This window comes from Westerdykella ornata, assembly GCF_010094085.1.
Source record: "Westerdykella ornata strain CBS 379.55 unplaced genomic scaffold EI97scaffold_6, whole genome shotgun sequence".
NCBI lineage: Eukaryota > Fungi > Ascomycota > Dothideomycetes > Pleosporales > Sporormiaceae > Westerdykella > Westerdykella ornata.
Genome location: NW_022986856.1, coordinates 294,243 through 310,031, shown reverse-complemented (window position 1 = coordinate 310,031; position 15,789 = coordinate 294,243). Strand labels below are relative to the sequence as shown.

At 52.9% G+C, this 15,789-nt stretch overlaps 7 protein-coding genes across 7 annotated transcripts; 2 read left to right on the top strand and 5 right to left on the bottom strand.

Annotated features, from left to right (window-relative positions):
• The first annotated feature begins 175 nt into the window (after nt 1-175).
• Nucleotides 176-1,325, top strand: EI97DRAFT_431894 (uncharacterized protein). Its single transcript, XM_033798044.1, has one exon. The coding sequence runs from the start codon at nt 397-399 to the stop codon at nt 1,003-1,005; it is 609 nt and encodes a 202-aa protein (XP_033655361.1). The 5' UTR covers nt 176-396; the 3' UTR covers nt 1,006-1,325.
• Nucleotides 1,326-1,527: 202 nt separating this feature from the next.
• EI97DRAFT_374163 (uncharacterized protein) lies at nt 1,528-2,458 on the top strand (the record flags this gene model as incomplete). The annotated part of the gene is made up of 2 exons (XM_033795440.1): nt 1,528-1,680; nt 1,766-2,458. The coding sequence occupies 2 exons, from the start codon at nt 1,528-1,530 to the stop codon at nt 2,456-2,458; spliced, it is 846 nt and encodes a 281-aa protein (XP_033655360.1).
• Nucleotides 2,459-3,812: 1,354 nt separating this feature from the next.
• Nucleotides 3,813-4,505, bottom strand: EI97DRAFT_441112 (uncharacterized protein; the record flags this gene model as incomplete). The annotated part of the gene is made up of 1 exon (XM_033799679.1): nt 3,813-4,505. The coding sequence occupies one exon, from the start codon at nt 4,503-4,505 to the stop codon at nt 3,813-3,815; it is 693 nt and encodes a 230-aa protein (XP_033655359.1).
• A 580-nt stretch (nt 4,506-5,085) lies between these two features.
• Nucleotides 5,086-7,030, bottom strand: EI97DRAFT_274176 (FAD/NAD(P)-binding domain-containing protein). Its single transcript, XM_033794309.1, has one exon. The coding sequence runs from the start codon at nt 6,547-6,549 to the stop codon at nt 5,293-5,295; it is 1,257 nt and encodes a 418-aa protein (XP_033655358.1). The 5' UTR covers nt 6,550-7,030; the 3' UTR covers nt 5,086-5,292.
• A 78-nt stretch (nt 7,031-7,108) lies between these two features.
• On the bottom strand, nt 7,109-10,699 carry EI97DRAFT_431891 (phosphatidylinositol 4-kinase-like protein PIK1). The gene is made up of 5 exons (XM_033798043.1): nt 10,551-10,699; nt 10,362-10,451; nt 10,213-10,309; nt 7,516-10,163; nt 7,109-7,467 (listed from the first exon to the last, which is right to left on the bottom strand). The coding sequence occupies exons 1-5, from the start codon at nt 10,628-10,630 to the stop codon at nt 7,428-7,430; spliced, it is 2,955 nt and encodes a 984-aa protein (XP_033655357.1). The 5' UTR covers nt 10,631-10,699; the 3' UTR covers nt 7,109-7,427.
• Nucleotides 10,700-10,848: 149 nt separating this feature from the next.
• EI97DRAFT_415451 (sporulation protein-like protein RMD1) lies at nt 10,849-12,930 on the bottom strand. Its single transcript, XM_033796859.1, has 2 exons — nt 11,329-12,930; nt 10,849-11,276 (listed from the first exon to the last, which is right to left on the bottom strand). Exons 1-2 carry the CDS (start codon nt 12,784-12,786, stop codon nt 11,178-11,180), a joined length of 1,557 nt encoding a protein of 518 aa, XP_033655356.1. The 5' UTR covers nt 12,787-12,930; the 3' UTR covers nt 10,849-11,177.
• A 125-nt stretch (nt 12,931-13,055) lies between these two features.
• EI97DRAFT_431889 (uncharacterized protein) lies at nt 13,056-15,249 on the bottom strand. Its single transcript, XM_033798042.1, has one exon. It carries the CDS (start codon nt 14,939-14,941, stop codon nt 13,304-13,306), a length of 1,638 nt encoding a protein of 545 aa, XP_033655355.1. The 5' UTR covers nt 14,942-15,249; the 3' UTR covers nt 13,056-13,303.
• Nucleotides 15,250-15,789: the final 540 nt, after the last annotated feature.

Here is a 15,789-nt window from a genome sequence, read left to right as displayed (position 1 = left end):
CTTGGGGATCAAAATCGCCGGGTGCAGCGACTCAGGCGAGACAGCCCGCGGACGCCACGGTGCTAGCGAGACACGAGCTATGCCTCTCTCGGCCTTACCGCCGGACGGGGACCAGTGACACTGACCTGGGAAACCGCCATGCGCCCGCCATGCGTCCGCCACGCCCGCCAACCGACCAGACGGGCGTGACGGGGCCCTTTTCTTTCTTCCTCTCTTTTTGCTAGCTCGTCCCGCCCGCCGCCAGCCCAAATGGACCGCTGCTGCCCACCACTACTGCTACTTTGTCTGCCACTCTTTGACGGCAGACGGGACGAGACGGACACCACATGAGACTGCCGTGCTAGCTCCAGTCAAAGAAACCAGGCACCTCTCCACCATCACCGTCATTTGCCAACCATGGCAGCCACCATCATGTTTCGGGACTTCTCCTTCGAACGACGCCCGCCAGCTGCCCAGAAGCTCGAGCGGACCACGATGAATGTCTCACCCTCCACCGTGCTGTCTGAGGATTTCTCAAGGCCACCGACTCCCAAGCCGTCAGTGGGCGACCTCGCAGACGACCTCGACCGACAATCGCTACGCGATCAAGCCGTCAACTCGAATTCCAGCGTGTTCCCGTACGACACTGCCACCCATACCGGTGCCGCAGAGCGACCTACCTACTCACGGATTGCGACCGCCTCGCTCCGGCTGCAGCGCCAAACCAATACGAGAAAACATCGCAGTCCCTCGCATCTAGAGACTATGTCGAAGCTGGTGGCAAGAATGATAGAGGAGACGGACCAATGCAACGTCTGCGAAACGCCCTCGTCTCCATCGCCTCGCCCTTCGTCGAGATGCAGAGACGACGAGGGCATAGACATGGACTACACCTCCGCCGACTCCGAGGACCGATCCGTGTTCCCGCTCAGCTTCCGGAGAGCCGGAGACCGGTTATGCAGGGGCGCCGCCGTCGTGAAGAAGGTTCGCATGCGGAGGAGATTGAAGACATCAAAAAAGAAGTAAACTGTTGTAATGTGGTGCGGCTATTTGATGAGATTTGGAAGCATGGGAGCATTGCAAAGGCGTTTGGGTTCGTTTTGGGTTTGCTTCTGGCGCGGTATACCATCTACTATCCATATACCCCTGGAGGCCGCACAGGCCGTGGTAGGAATTTTTTCGGACAGCTGATGTACATATGATCGCTGTCTAGAATATCATAGGACGGCGTCTAGAGTATTTGGAAAACAAACAGGTTGGGCCTGGAGCGCTTCGGGAGCGAGGTCACTAGAGGCGACTAGTGCGTCGCAGCCTTAATATATAGACAATATCATTAGACAAGCCTGTATCTTCCGACTATGCTGCCCTACAATTCTTTCCAGTCAAGATCGTCACGTCGCACTGCAGTTCGTGTACCAGTTGACGTCTCATCGGGCAAACCACGTGATCTCGTACTTTGACCCCGGAATCCGGAACCAACTTCGGAACTTTTTTGGACTTGGGACCGCATCCTCAACTCTGGAATCTCACATTCCCTCCTTGTCGAGCATGTCCTCCGCTCGCAGAGCCGCATCCCAGCTCCTGGCTACCCGCTCCGTCCATCTGCGCATCCAGCCGCGTCCCGCCAACCTTTCCGAGAGTCGAGAGATCTACAAAGTGCTGCAGCAGTTTGGGGAGATTAGTACCTACAAGTCGCTTCGCGTGAGTATACCACGACACCACCTCGATATCTCCCTGGTACCTACAAAACTTGACAATTGACTAATTTCTTCCTTCCATTTCGCAGTATGAATACCACAACCCAGCCGCCAACAGCGCCCTAGCCATCTTCAGCACCGCCGAAGCCGCCCAACGAGCCCTCGACGCCTCGCCCATCCGCTTCGCCCTCGAGAAAGTCGTGCCCGACCACTTCTCGACCGGCGCTCTCGAGGGCGCAAAGCTCGGCGACGAAGATATAGACTCGGAGACGCAGACCCCGCCGCCATCGCAACAGCCAGTCAAGGACGGCATCGACGACATGTTGGAAGCGAGTCCACTGCTTACTCCGCCACTGCCGGACGACAACAATACCACCACTTCCTCTACATCATCATCATCATCATCACCAACGATATCAAAGAAAAAAGAAGCACCCCTCCCCTTCGAATCCGAACTCCAACAAAAGGGCAAGCTGCAAACAAAATGGTTCCAAGTCACCATCGACCGCTCCCGCGTCATCCACCAAGACTACGTCGAGCGCCAGCCCTACTGGAAAGACTTCAGCCCGATGAAGTCGCTCGCGCAGGAGGATCTGGCCAAGACGGTGCCGCTTATTGGACTAAGCGATGTTTCGAAGCGGCCGCCGCATGCGCATAGGACGCCGAATAGGGTGCTGAAGACGTTGGCCGAGTACGTGGAGAATCATATGCCGACGCTCAAGGTGTTGTGGGAGGAGGCGGAGGCGGAGAGGAGGGAGAGGGGGAAGGGGTCGAGGGGGTGAGGGTGAGTTGATAACGAAGACAAGAGGAGAAATGTTTTTTCAGATGGAGGGAGGGGCCTTGATGGTTGGCGACAGACCCGCCTTGACGACCTCGTCATGGAGACGGATGACAAGAGATGTGATCCACCGGACAGAAGGACACTCTGTTGTCACGCAATCACGAAGCTGAAGAAATAGCCACTTCCTGATATCAACCTCGAAACGCAGCTTGACGGCTCCGGTCTTCAAACACAAGGGCATGCCGCCTCAAGGCCTGGAAAGCTAAAAGTGTCCTCTCTATGGGGTCAAGTTCTCGGACTGTATCAGTCGGATCAGAGAACATTCACTCCGTTGAAAGTCGGAGGGGTGTTGTACGTCGTTGGCGAATGTTACACGAAGACGACAAGCCAGACGCAGCGTAGAGCTAAGCGGAAGAAGAAATTGAGTGATATGTAGCAAGAGAAATCTAGCTCATTGAGATGGACAGGAAAATATAGCGCTGTGTTAACTGTACACTTGATACACTATTTTCTTCCTCTACTAGTCGTTTCCGAAATTGTACATATACAGTTAGAAAGTAGTAAGAATTTACTACGTATGTTCGTTGCATCGTGCCACTAGCATGGATACAGAGAGCTAACTACTGCAGCAAACAAGACGCAACAAATTAGACAATTTGGAGCTCTAGACGTTGGATGCCTGTGCTAAAACAGATATACCCAAGACTCCACCTGTTTGAAAGAAGGCGCCAATCAACATACAAACTCCAGTACTAGCGTTGACAGCGGGAGGGCTCCGGAGGTCGGCATAGCAGCTGCCTCTACCCCAACGGCTCCGAACACGTTCTGGACTGGTATTCTCGCACCAACTCTATGTACCCTTATTTCCGTAATACGCACCGTTATCCTTTAGTGATTGATTTCGCGGTCTATAATACTTGCTCGTGACTCGCACTTCTCCTGTTGGAATAGATGTACAATTGCTCGAAAGCGGCGATCGCTCGCAACCGTCTCCCACACTGCTCAACTGGTGGTTCGAACACCTCATCTGCAGCAACAGAGTTCGAGACGTAATAACCCTTGGGAATGGATCTTACTATCGCTGTAATCACCGTTCTCAGCGCACGTATGCGGACTCGCATAGGTAGACACCATTCCACGTTATCAAAAACTTTCCTAAATTAATCAATGAGCGTTTTAGCCTTCCTCGTGTGAACTAAGCCACAATCTTCTACAGTAGATAAGGATCCGCATCTCTACTTTCACAACTTGACGATACCACATCGCTCACGACTTCCTTCTGCCCTGATTCCCCGATGATGTATAGCGGGACCGGTGATGAATCCCGGATCTGTTGGTAACTCTAGAAAACCTTCCTACGCCGGTTCGGCAGTAGTTTCCAAATCCATAATACCTTTCGAATCCGAGATTGGAGCGGGCCCCATAATGCCATCGGTTCCACTGCCGATATCCACAGCCACGACAGCCCCCTTACCAAACGGATCCATAGCGCCAGGATCTGTATCTGCGTCAATATCCATCGCCCTCAAATCCACACCTACATCCAGCTTCATAACCATAGCAACCTTATCATCCTCCTCAACCGATTCCGCATCCCTGGTCCCCTCCATCTCCACAGCCGGCGCCGTATAAATCACCAAATCCTCCTCCTCCTCCTCGCTCCCATCTCCATCTCCACCCATACCCCCATCCTCATCCACAGCCCCATCGCACTTCCAACCATCAAGCCAACCACCCAACTCCCCATCCTCACCCTCAAGATCCCACGCTCGTTCCTTGCCTTTCCGACTCGCTACCCTAGTCACCGCAGCGGGGCGCCACACACTGCAATTTACGCGTATACGCTTCTTAGGCAGGGGTGTTTGGAAGGGACGATTGTCGTCTACATCGCTTCTCAGGCGTCGACGCTTTAATTTGTTGGGCCGCGGATGTTGATGTTGAACTGGTGGGGCAACTGGCAGTGAAGATGCCGTTTGTGTTTGTCTGCTAGGTCCCGGCGCGAAGAGCCATGCTGGATTCTGCGTGACGCAGTTCGCGCGTGAGTCCATGACGAGTGGGTGATTGTAAATCCGGTCGTGTAGAGGGTGCAGTGGATGTTGATATGTTTCTTGCTGATCGTTGCAATATATAGAAAATCTCAGATGTCGAGGGAAACCGTTTCCGTGAGTCGTACTCTTTTGTCGAAGAGAGGCAGGATCCAGAATTCAGAATTCAACTAGTCTGTGGGCACTCCGGGACATACGTCGACGGCACTCTCCTGGTATCTCAGATCTGACAAGGGTATGTGACTGTGGCTTGGCAGGATATCCCCATTGCATATACCGAAAACGAGTGAGAAGCTTTGCAATATATGTACACGTTTGCGCTGTTTCTGATTTTCTGGTTTGGGCAAAGAAGGAGGTCTGTTCGTTTGGTTGTCATTTTGTCGTCGTAGCGGGGCGGGGGGACGAGGTTGGGTCGGTCCTTTACGGATTCAAGCCATTTGATGCATGTGATTACATAGGTACGTCGAGCGTCTCAGCAGGCACGAGCAAAGGTTAACCAGCGAAATAAATGGCTAGAGTTTCTCACACGGTAGCCGGAGGAAATCCGAGTCGTGTTCCAGAGGAATTTGCTCGGATTAGAGAGGTGTTCCTTCGCCTGTGAGGTTTACTTCCTCCACCAAGGAGTCGATGTTCACGGAGGAGACGTCGGCGCTAGAGGAGAAATGAGATCAATTAATAAACTGTTCTGAACAGTTTGGATCACAGAATCCACTCAGCTTCGCTTCCAAGCCCAACTCGATCTGCAACCGACTGCAGCCCCGGCACTACTCTACTCTCCCGTTACAAACAGTCAAGCAACAACCTCGTCTCCCTTCCACTGAAACTCCTTCTTCAACCTGTCCCCAGTCACAAGGGGTCCCGCAAACCCCACCATCATATCCCTCCCCTTGAATAGCCAAACAAGCCAGCCCGGTGCCTTCCAACCAAACATGGCGCCCACCCCGCCTCCAGTACCTATCGGCACAAACTGCGTCTCCTTCAGATTAGGAGTATAAATCCGATCCTTCCCCTCTGGTTTCTTATCCGGCTTCGCAGGGTCGTAGGAAAGGAGATCCCGCTTGAGATTGATCATGAGAGCAGGCAACGCGTCAGCGATATCCGGCCCCGAGTTCCGCGAGTAATCTCCCACGTCCCCAAGAGCGTAGACGCGGGGACCGGCGGCGTCGACGCGCAGGGTCTGCTTGTTCGTTTTCAGGTACCCGGCTTCGTTGAGGAGGGAGGATGGGAGGAAGGAGGAGTTGGGAACGACGCCGTAGGCCGGGACGAAGAGGTCGGCTTCGAGGGTTTGGCCTTTGGAGAGACGAATGGTTGTCCGGCCTTCTGCGGAGATCGAGGTTTCTTCCACGCGGGTTTCGTAGACGACGTCCACGCCGAGTCGCTTCAACTTCTGCTCGGCGATCTTCGCAATTGCAGGGCGGAGGACGGGTAGTAGTTGCGATCCCGCTGTGATGAGGGTGATGTTGACTTTGCGGGGAGCGTCACTGAACCACCCTGGCTTGCCGTTGAGGTGCTCAGCGATTTCGGCAGCGTATTCGACGGCCGTGGGACCGCCGCCGGCAATGACGATGTCCTTGGCCGAGGCAACCTTCTCATTACGGGTGCGAATAGCAGAGAGAAGGACGTCGGTGGTGGAGGTCATGGAGAAGACGGGGTCGTGGGTGTGGCTTCCTGTGGCTATGATGATGGCATGATAGGGAAGGTGCTCATCGTCCGAAGCCGCCGGGTTCTTGAAGGTAACTGTTCGTGCCGAGGGATCGAGGCTTGTGACGGTCGCTTCGATGAAGGTGAAGTCGTTTGTAGAATACTGTTTGAAAGCTTCAGGGATGTTGAAGAGCGCTTTCTCGACAGGCATTCGATCGGTGGATGCCGCGATTCTGGGAGAAGCAATCCGGAAGAACCAGTCGGACGATGAGTTGATGAGGTACACATGGTATTTGACGCTGTGCTTTGCCTTGAGTGAGGGTAGAATGTGCCTCAGGATATAGTGTGTCGAGTTTAGGCCGGCTATGGAGCCACCAACGATTACGATGTTTCGTTGATCAGCCATAACTGGAAGAGATGGCTTCAATGAAAGGTGGTTCAAGTGACAACTCGGCGATTACCAAGCCAATCCCTCATATATCCATCTCAGGGGGTGCAAGGTGTACACCACGATTCGGTAGGCGATTACCAAGCCAATACCTTATAAATCCATCTCAGGGCGTGCAAGGTGTACAAGTACAAGTACACCGGGATTCGGTAGGAACCCATTTTTAGAAGCTCGCCCTGTTATTTCACGACATGATAGGCAGGTTGCACCAGGGCCGCACACATGCGGTAATACCTACTGCTGTGGTAGGTATCGTGCGAGTGTGGAACTTTCTAGCCGAGGACATAGATTGGTAATGTCCGGACGAGAAACGTCCGAATAATCCTAGCTCAGACATTGATCGTCATCGGAGCATCGGATGGCGACCGGGATGGCTGCAGCCCGCGAGGAAAAGGATGTTTTGTCACTCGTGGACAATGTGGTATGATGGGTAGCTTACAGATATCATCCCCTTGGTTAGTCCGACACCCAATTACCCATTTCACACCACTTGGAGGTACCACGCCTCGGAATTCGACTGCGAAGTTATGTGGGGTGGTTCAACTAAGCTGTTGACACTATGTCGCTTGGTTCCCGAAGATAGATATTTACCTTTTATACGCCAGTGGTAATGCACATCTTTCAGCCATCATCATTCATCCAATGCGCACTCCCACACCCTGTCTTGAGATCAACAAGCAAATGGTATGTCCACCGTTCCGCGCCCCAATGCCATCATCATAGCAGATAAACGAGAACACCATTATTGATGCCAAAAATGCCTAACCAATGCCCAATCGAACTGCGCGGGTCTTGGGTAACGCGCAAACGGTAATGTGAAGAACAGCAGACGGAAATCAGTAGATGCCCTGTGTGCGGTACTGGAAAGTGTCGTAACTGGAGAATGTTGTCAGACTATATACACATCAATGCAAGATTACTCACAGTCGGGTATAATAGCTTCCTACGCTCTTCGCGATCAGCTCTTCAACGAAGGCTTCCGCCTCTTCCTTGCTGAGATGCAACATCAACCTTGCTCGCAAGGAATTGGTGACGCCGGCAGGTCCAGCAGCAAAGCAAGGCATCCTACTCTGCTTACCCATCATGTCCACTAACATGATCAACCGTTCCGCGTCTTTGCGCAACGCCAGAAAGGCTCTCTTGCATAACGTCTTGAATTGGTCAAAGGAAGGCGAGGTCAAGCCGCCCAACACATCAACGTATTCCTGCGTAAGCTTAAAGGGAGCTGCCTCAAACCCCATAGAACCCGGAGAGTTCGACAGCATAAAGCCGAAATCGATGTGTATGATATGGCCCATGTTGTCGATCAGCAGATTACCATTATGTCGATCCTTCAACTGCAGCACGTAGGAGATGATGCTGTAGGCCGCTAACGAACGCGTGAAAGCGTCTACACCAGCGATGTACGTTTCGGACTCCGGATCGCCGAATGTTTTCACAAAATGGTCTTTCAGAGTCGCAATCCGTTTCCTCGGATTAGTCCCTGCAGCAATGCTTGCTAACGTAAGGCTACGCTTCAAGGAGTGCAAAGAGACACCGTTGGTGATTGTCTCGATGAGTCCAGAAGACTCCCCGGTGACCAGGATTCGCATACGTTTAGTCCACACGGGGACGTCCGCGTCCTCCCATATCTTCGCACAGACTTGTATTAACTGGCAAGCGAATGCTTCCTGTCGAAGGTCTGCTCCAGTCTTGACTATGACACTGATGATGTCCCAGTTCTTCATGTGACCATATGGGGATGACCTTCGAATACGTTCCTTCTTCGAGCTCCACTCCTCTCCAAAGGTCGCTGCGCTTGGGTCGTCTCGATCGCCGTTCCTCTGCATGCCTCCAGTCTTGAGGTCGTTCTCCATGCGCGCCGCGCCAGCGCCCGGGTTTGCTGCAACCGTTACGCCATCCTCGATTGCCTCCGGATCAGCCGTGATCAGCGCCGGGTCAGTATCTGCTATGATGGAGTCGAAGGTCGGTGTCGCATCCTCCGCAAGGAAACTTTGCTCCTCCAAAGATTGCATGCTTGCGATGATTTTAGCTTTGATGGCAGCCACTTCGGACTTTGGCCGTTTCGAGCTACTCGCCTCAAGTTGCGCCAGCATCTGAGCCGCGGTTCGCATGTGCGTTGCGAGCGCAGAAAAATCAGGCTGGTCAGCACCTTGAGTGCGACTTGAAGGAAGCGGGAGTTTGCGAGCGCCAGGGCTGTTCGACCTGCTGATCTCCATGTCCGATGTCCTTGGTGTGGAAACGGTTGCTAGGGAAGACATGGTGTTCGCACCACTCGAGGACCGAGGTGCAGGCGCTTTTGCTGTGACCGTGGAAGAGCTCGGTAACGAAACCCGAGACATGCTTGCAGCAATGTCATCATCAGTCGTGTCTGTGATCAGCGATTTACTACTGAGATCACCGTTTGCTGGCTCAAAAACACTGTCAGCTCCACCCGGCGGCGTTCGGACATAGGCTGAATGCTCTGCGTTGGTAATGTCAAAGAGCCGTCGCCTTGTGGTCCCCTTCTCCATCATCAGCTTCTCTAGAAGCTGTTGATTCTGTTCACTATCAGGATCAAAGTCGAAGTCCTCCTTTAAGACCTCAACCATGAGGAGATATGGCACTCTCTCTGCGCTGTTAAGACTCGTGGCTTCGGCGGGATTTATTCGGACTATGCGATGGTGTTGGCTGCGTGAGGCTACGCCATCGGGGAGGGTAGCAGGCAAAATCACAGGGATATCTACTTCTGTCGGCAAATCCTGGTCTATCAGGGCGAGCTCGGCTCGCAGAGCACTGAGGCGGGCTGGCTTGGGCACAACTACCAACCGATTGGAGATGTCTTCCAAGGCGCTGAGGAACTGCGTTTCGTTTCGGAAGTAGTTCGACCGGAGAAGCCTAATTTTCTGCTTCCGGGTTAAGACGTTGGGAGTCAGGGGTCTAGAAGTATGCGTATGTCTGCGTGAGGCTTGTAGGGGTCCTAGTCCCGCAGTGGCTGGTGGAGTCGGTAGGTTGGAGGTTCCACGACTGCTGAAATCGGGGAGAGAAGATGAACTCAAACGAGCTTCAGGACCAGCTGCAAGTAACGAGGATCTTTCTTGCGCAGACGGTATCCGATCAGGTTGCGTCGGCCGTACCGCTTTCCATCGCATTTCTTTGGGACTATGCGGTTCTCTGATACGAGGCGTGCGAGATTTTGATGATGCCTGGTCCTCGGGGTCCGAGTGGCCTTGATCCGTCCGCGGTCTCCTTGGTCGTGGCGAGCCAGCAGCTACGGTATTACTGCGGCCTATCCGGTGAGTCTGCACATTATCGGATATCATATCCTCTACCGGACGGGGCTTGCGAGCCTGCGCGATGGCCAGCGGTCCGGCATGTCTTGGAAGAAAAGGTGCCGCTATACTAGCAACAACCAAGCTGGAGAGAACCGTGACGGGAAGGATGTTTTCCTTAATCTTCTCTCTGCGCTGAGGCTCCGACGAGCCAAACACAATGCGCTGGACTTTGTTGTAGATCCGCCGACATGTTTTGAAGGCGTTGGAGCTTGGGTCGCTGGAGAGGTCGTGCAGATAGGTCTGGAAGAGCCAGAAGGTCTGGGATATTTATTAGCGCCCAGTCGTCGACGAGCCATGCCCTGCGCACCAGAAGAGCTCCATTCACGGACTCCTCACACAGATCTATTATGAACTCTTCAAGTGCCATAGACTCATTGTCGATGCTGATAAGAAGGTGGCATAACCTAATAGGATCAGCGACGGTTGGGCGGATATGAAGGATAGCGGTCTGCGTACTGTGGGAGGAAAAACTCGATCTCTTCGTAGGCAAAATGGCGAAGCTTGGAGCATAGGACATAGTGGATACCGACATGGTCTGCATAGCGCCTGCAACAAAGGTAAAAGTCAGCGAGCTGTGAATGTGAAATGTGGCCGTGCAGGCGACGCGATGCGGTAACCAGCGGGAGAGTTCGTGTGGACACTCACGAGAGATAGGCCACAGTCAGCGAGGGGTCTTGGTTGAAGTGGTCCGACTCTATGAATCGCTCAAGCAGGTTCCAACTCATCGGGGCCGGCTCATCTGGGCGAAAGAATAGGAAGAAGCGTGCTCAACGGTCATCGGTGGGTGTGACTGCGAAAGGGCGTCCTGAAAATGGGGACAGGAGCATCCACGGGAATCCGCGAGCCGGCCCGGGGCGCTCTTGGCACGTCCACCCACCCCGCTATAAGCTAGACCGGATGAGGTCTCAAGTAGACGATGCACACGGCAGATAGTAAGGTATTTGCTTTCATTATGACCGATTGATGAAAATGTGTACATTTATCAATGTAATCAAGTCATGCCACTCACAAGCAAGTGACTACGTAGCACAACGATCGTGCCCGGCACGACAGGGGCAATTTCTACCAAAGAGCGCACATGCGCTGCTGTTTCGTCCATGTGAGCCATCCATGGACCCAAGAACACCGCCGACTAGGTAATAATCCCTTGTAGCAACCAGCTCCGTTCTCCCGAAGAGTATATACACAATTTGGAGCTGGTGGCCTCTAGTTCCCATACATAATACAATACAAGAGAAGCATTGGGAGTAGATACAAGCCGCCGAAAGTGCATCAACCGCCAGCCGCTTGGAGGTCAACGACGATATTGATAACCGCCACGACGACCTCCACGAAGATCAAGAAGATGACAACCCACTCAAGGAGTTCGCCCTAACAAAGTTAGTTTGGTTCAGCATAACATTCCGAAAAAAAATTTACTCACATGTGTCACTGTGAGCTGGTCCTTGAGCACACTGAGCAGGTCCCCTATGACGTCTAGGCGCTCTGTTAGGAGTCGGACGCGCTGATCCATCTCAAGGTAACTGCGGACAGCTTGATATATAGGATCCAGCTGCGGCTCAGCCCACATAAGTTCCGGTGCATCTAGCACAGACCCCTGAAGATGGATCTTGATCCGTAATATGAACAGCTCCCCAATTCGCATGTTGATCTGCTTCTTATTCAGGTCAACCTTTCCGGTGTTTGATATCTGTTGGGGAATGTCCTTCGTCTTCTCGATAGTGTCGTCCAATAGGGCCTCATACAAGGACGTCTTTACGCTCTGCGACAAGGCATGGCTGATGGCCAGTTTGGTCATGTAATTCTTCTTGTCCCTTAAACTAATGAAGTCGTTGTAGATACGCGCCTGGTATTCGCGTGTATAGTAAAAGTTGAACTCTTCCGTTTCGACATCGCTCTTCGCCAGCTTATCCACCTCGAACTTGGCGATCTCCTTGAGAAACCGTTGCTCTTCTTGAACGCTCATACCCCATATGACAATGGTGCCATACTCGAACAGAAACACCTCCGGTGTGTGCACAATGGTATCAAAGTCTGCGGTGCTCAAGCTAGGGTCGGAATCTGAGTGCGTCTGTGAGGGTCGATGCGGTCGAGATGAGGCCTCTCCGTCTTCTATCTCGTTAATTGCGCCCTCCCCTTCTTGTAGGTCGATAAGATCTTCCCTTCGTCTTTCGCTTTGAACATCGACTTCTATTGCACTGTCCGAAAACCTCCTTGGGCGCTCTGTGGACCAACCATCCTGAACTGCTGTGCTCACCACTTCCTCTGCCCCTCTACGGCCGTAGTTGTATGGAGAATAGATGCATTCATCAAACCGCTTAGGCTGCGCTCCTCTAAGCCTCGCCTTGCCCTTCAAGTAGCGCATGAGGTCATCCAGCCGGTAAGTATCGGCTGTACAATATGCCGTTACCCTCGGTAACCGTTCACGGTCTGCCTTTCCAAGGCGTGCAGCATCTCTTCGCGCTGTTGGATCTTTGATGCGAGTGTACTGTACATAGACATCCCGACCACTCTCCTCGTCCTCCGCCCCCTCTCCCAGCGCTGTATCAGGTAAGAGCTTTAGCTTCTGTGCAGTTCTCGTCGTACGCTGGGGCCCCAACTTCGGAAGAGGCGCAGGCGGTGGCCATGCAGGGGCACCGGAGCTATTTCTTCTCCTCAATTTATTGTTGAGGGTCGATAACACTGGAGGTCCGCCATGGCTGGCTGGGTATGACGAGGACTCGGTGGTTTCGGCGACCGAAAACTGTCTGGGGCTACTCGAAAATACCGTAGGGTTGAATGTTACGCTCCGTTGTGGCTTCTGTGGGACTTGTGTGCTAGAAGCCGAACCCTGCGACAAGGATGATATCAACGGTGTCCGTTCGGTGGAGTTGGAGGACATTTTGCGTATAGGGAGGAAAGGGTGAGGGAGGGTATCGTCCGTGGCATCGGCCTTAGGCTATACGGCGTGCATAGTCAAGCGAAAGTGGTCCAGGAATCATGAAGACGAATAATTGGAGCGAGAAAGCTGGTGCAACTGGGGATGACGTTCGATAGATGGTCAGTGCCAAGTCTCAGTTCGTCGTTTTAAGGTTAGCTTGACCCCACGTGGCTGACATGAGCCACAGGAGCCGTTGCACTGGTACCATACCTGGATCCTCAAGTTGTACGGCCAAATTCATCAATGGAACTTCACTCAATTCGACTTCAGTCGAGAGTCAGAACCAATCAAAATAAATCCCGACAGGCTTTTCAGTCAACCTAGCGATATGGACGATCACAGGTAATAAGAATACCCTACAAGGGCAGTCTTCGATATGTTTACGTCGAATACTATTCCTGTTTCGTCTCATTGAGCTCCAACTGCCTACGATATAAGATACCCACATTCAGTCGATCAACCTGCGATAGAGCCAATATCAGCCCAAACGAACCTTGTTCCACATCCTCAGGCACTCTTGCAGATCCCCAACCACACTGCCGGTCGGCTCATTGACAGTGCTTCTTATAGCATCCAGAACAAAACTAGCCAATGCGAACGCCGCATTATCTTGCTTGATGTCGAGGTAATGGCCCTTCGTCATGCCTCCGGACTGACTCCAACTTTTCCACGAATCCAACATCGCAGCAAGCCGCTTCGCAAACGATGCATTTTGGACCATTCCGTACAACACTTGTTGAAGCAGGTCTCGACTACTGAGCGTGTCGGGAAGGTCGAATCTCTTGACGAGCCATTTCCGATTCGCTTCTGCAACGATGGATATCGAGAGTCGTTGACTTTGCAAAGCTTCCAGCACTTCAGCTTCGTACCGTTGCTGCAGCCTCCGCATCCGTCTCTGGGACTCATTATGGAAATCCGTCGCTTCTTGTGCCATACGTTTCCTCCTCGCCTTTTCGCGCTCAGCTGGGGGCAAGCGATTCTCCTCAGCCATTTGTCGACTCCTCTCTGCGAACTTTACGTGCCTCTCAAAGCTCTCGGCCTGCTCGTCGTACGGTGTACGCCAGGCAGGCACCTCATCGTCTGTCATGGCACCTAGCAAGACCATGACTCCACATGGAACACTCTCTCTTCGAGCGAGTGCAACGACGTCTTCGGGGATGCAAAATGCCCAAAGTCCGCCGTCAGAGGCCTTCAAAGCAGTAACAGCGCAGCAAAACCAGAAACCAGCGGTAGAGTCGGCAAAGGAGGGTTCGGAGCGGATATGGAAGAGCGGCAGTTTGGTCTTGGGATCATCTTCAGGGTGTCCTTCTTGAAGACCCGCTGCGGAGATCCTCACTCGAACGGCAGAATCCTTCTCCAGTTCGCCGTCAGCGCTGTCATCATCCAAAAAGCCACCTTTGGCCTCCACCTCATTCTGATCATCAGACTCAGCCCCTGCTCGCGACTCCTCTTCCATCTTCGCAAAAACATCCTCCTTCTTCAGAGGCGGTTGAATCTTCGCCCAGTATGGTGGCAGGCTATCCTTTCCCCCTCGATCCCACTCCGCCTTCCAGTTCAGGCTCAAACTGAGGATTCCATCCGAGTCGTCACTCAAAGCCACAGTCAACACATCCTCATTCGACACCGGGCTCACCAACAACCTCGTCCCAGCAGGTGTCCAAAGCCCTGCACTCCTTAAATCAGCCCACCCCTCCTTCCTCGGCATCGCGCCTCTATCCAACAAAAACGCTATGAGCGCTTCAAATTGTACCTCCGCCTGTGGCTGCGACAACTGGTCATGGTACTGCAGCCGGTAACTCTTCACCCCAATCACCAGCTCTTTCCAGTAGAATAAAGTCCACGACCCGCCCTTCAAGCTACTGTGCTGCTCCCGCAGGGCGAAATACTTCGGATGCGAGCGATCGAGGGGGATGATGCTGCGGCGCTGAATCTCAATCTCGACGATCCCGGAAAGCAACGCGCTGCGCGTTATCGCCGTGACGCCATTTCGCTGCAACGTCTTCGTGACTTCGCGCAGGGTGAAGAAGCTCTTGAGACATGTGTATATGGTTGGGAGGACACCGAGAACGGCGAGAGGAATACCGATGTAGGTGATTATGTCCACGGCGGAGGCCATTGTGGTCTGCTGGCGCCCAGGTCGCGCGAGGATGAGAAAAGAGAGGGCATGGCTGTGACAGTTGCGTGGGAATGGCGCCCTTGTGGCTCGTATTGCTGTCGCGGTCTGTGAAAAGGGGCGGACCCCTGCGGGTGGCTTGCGATTGATGCGAAGAAAAATACGAGAATAGATGCGACCTCGGGAGAGCGTGAGAACGCGAGACCAGCTGATCTCGCGTGAGCCAATCAATTCAATAAAAAATATTGTAGTATCGAAATATCAGGCCAAAAGAAAAAGCCTGTCGTGAAGAATTTTAAGAATATATAGTGCAACAAAAACTCAGCTCATCTATCTTTCAGACTCGAGATTGACGGAACAAGTGTCTTCATCGTTTACGCACGTGAAGTTTCTAATAAGCTTCAAACATCAATGCACATAGCAATTGCGCTTCCTTTTACGATTTAGTAAAACGGGAATCTGTACAAGCCTTCATATCTTGCGCTGATGTACGTACCGTGGTGAGTAATTGTTGCGAAGAGTGAGGAGTCAAAGTTGTTTCCGTTAGAAACGTGGGAGAGTCGAGAAGAAGAACCAGACACCAAAAAGGGCACACCGTAGTTCTCCACAAAACACTCCTTTCCCCAGGTTTATACCCATAGACCCTGGCACCGTCCGGGAAACTCGCACGCCGACGGCCCGTATTCCAGGCCGTAGTACAGTCAGTTCTGTGGAAAAGGTGCTGGCTTGTTGCCGAAACCTCATGGCGTCCGAGCCTTACGTCTCCTGGACGCCTGCAAATGGATCATCGGACTGTCATGGCGGAGACGGCCTGAAATGACGTCTGAGGGGTCGATGGCAGGAGAGCTGCG

What these genes read in the sequence shown, in the direction of transcription:
- EI97DRAFT_431889 (XM_033798042.1), bottom strand. Translation starts at nt 14,941, where the DNA reads ATGGCCTCCGCCGTGGACATAATCACCTACATCGGTATTCCTCTCGCC.
- EI97DRAFT_415451 (XM_033796859.1), bottom strand. Translation starts at nt 12,786, where the DNA reads ATGTCCTCCAACTCCACCGAACGGACACCGTTGATATCATCCTTGTCG. An exon ending in ACCAGCTCACAGTGACACAT is followed by an intron (nt 11,277 to 11,328) that starts GTGAGTAAATTT and finishes TAACTTTGTTAG; the next exon opens with GGCGAACTCCTTGAGTGGGT.
- EI97DRAFT_431891 (XM_033798043.1), bottom strand. Translation starts at nt 10,630, where the DNA reads ATGAGTTGGAACCTGCTTGAGCGATTCATAGAGTCGGACCACTTCAAC. An exon ending in CTGACTGTGGCCTATCTCTC is followed by an intron (nt 10,452 to 10,550) that starts GTGAGTGTCCAC and finishes CCTTTGTTGCAG; the next exon opens with GCGCTATGCAGACCATGTCG. An exon ending in GGAAGCTATTATACCCGACT is followed by an intron (nt 7,468 to 7,515) that starts GTGAGTAATCTT and finishes AACATTCTCCAG; the next exon opens with TTACGACACTTTCCAGTACC.
- EI97DRAFT_274176 (XM_033794309.1), bottom strand. Translation starts at nt 6,549, where the DNA reads ATGGCTGATCAACGAAACATCGTAATCGTTGGTGGCTCCATAGCCGGC.
- EI97DRAFT_431894 (XM_033798044.1), top strand. Translation starts at nt 397, where the DNA reads ATGGCAGCCACCATCATGTTTCGGGACTTCTCCTTCGAACGACGCCCG.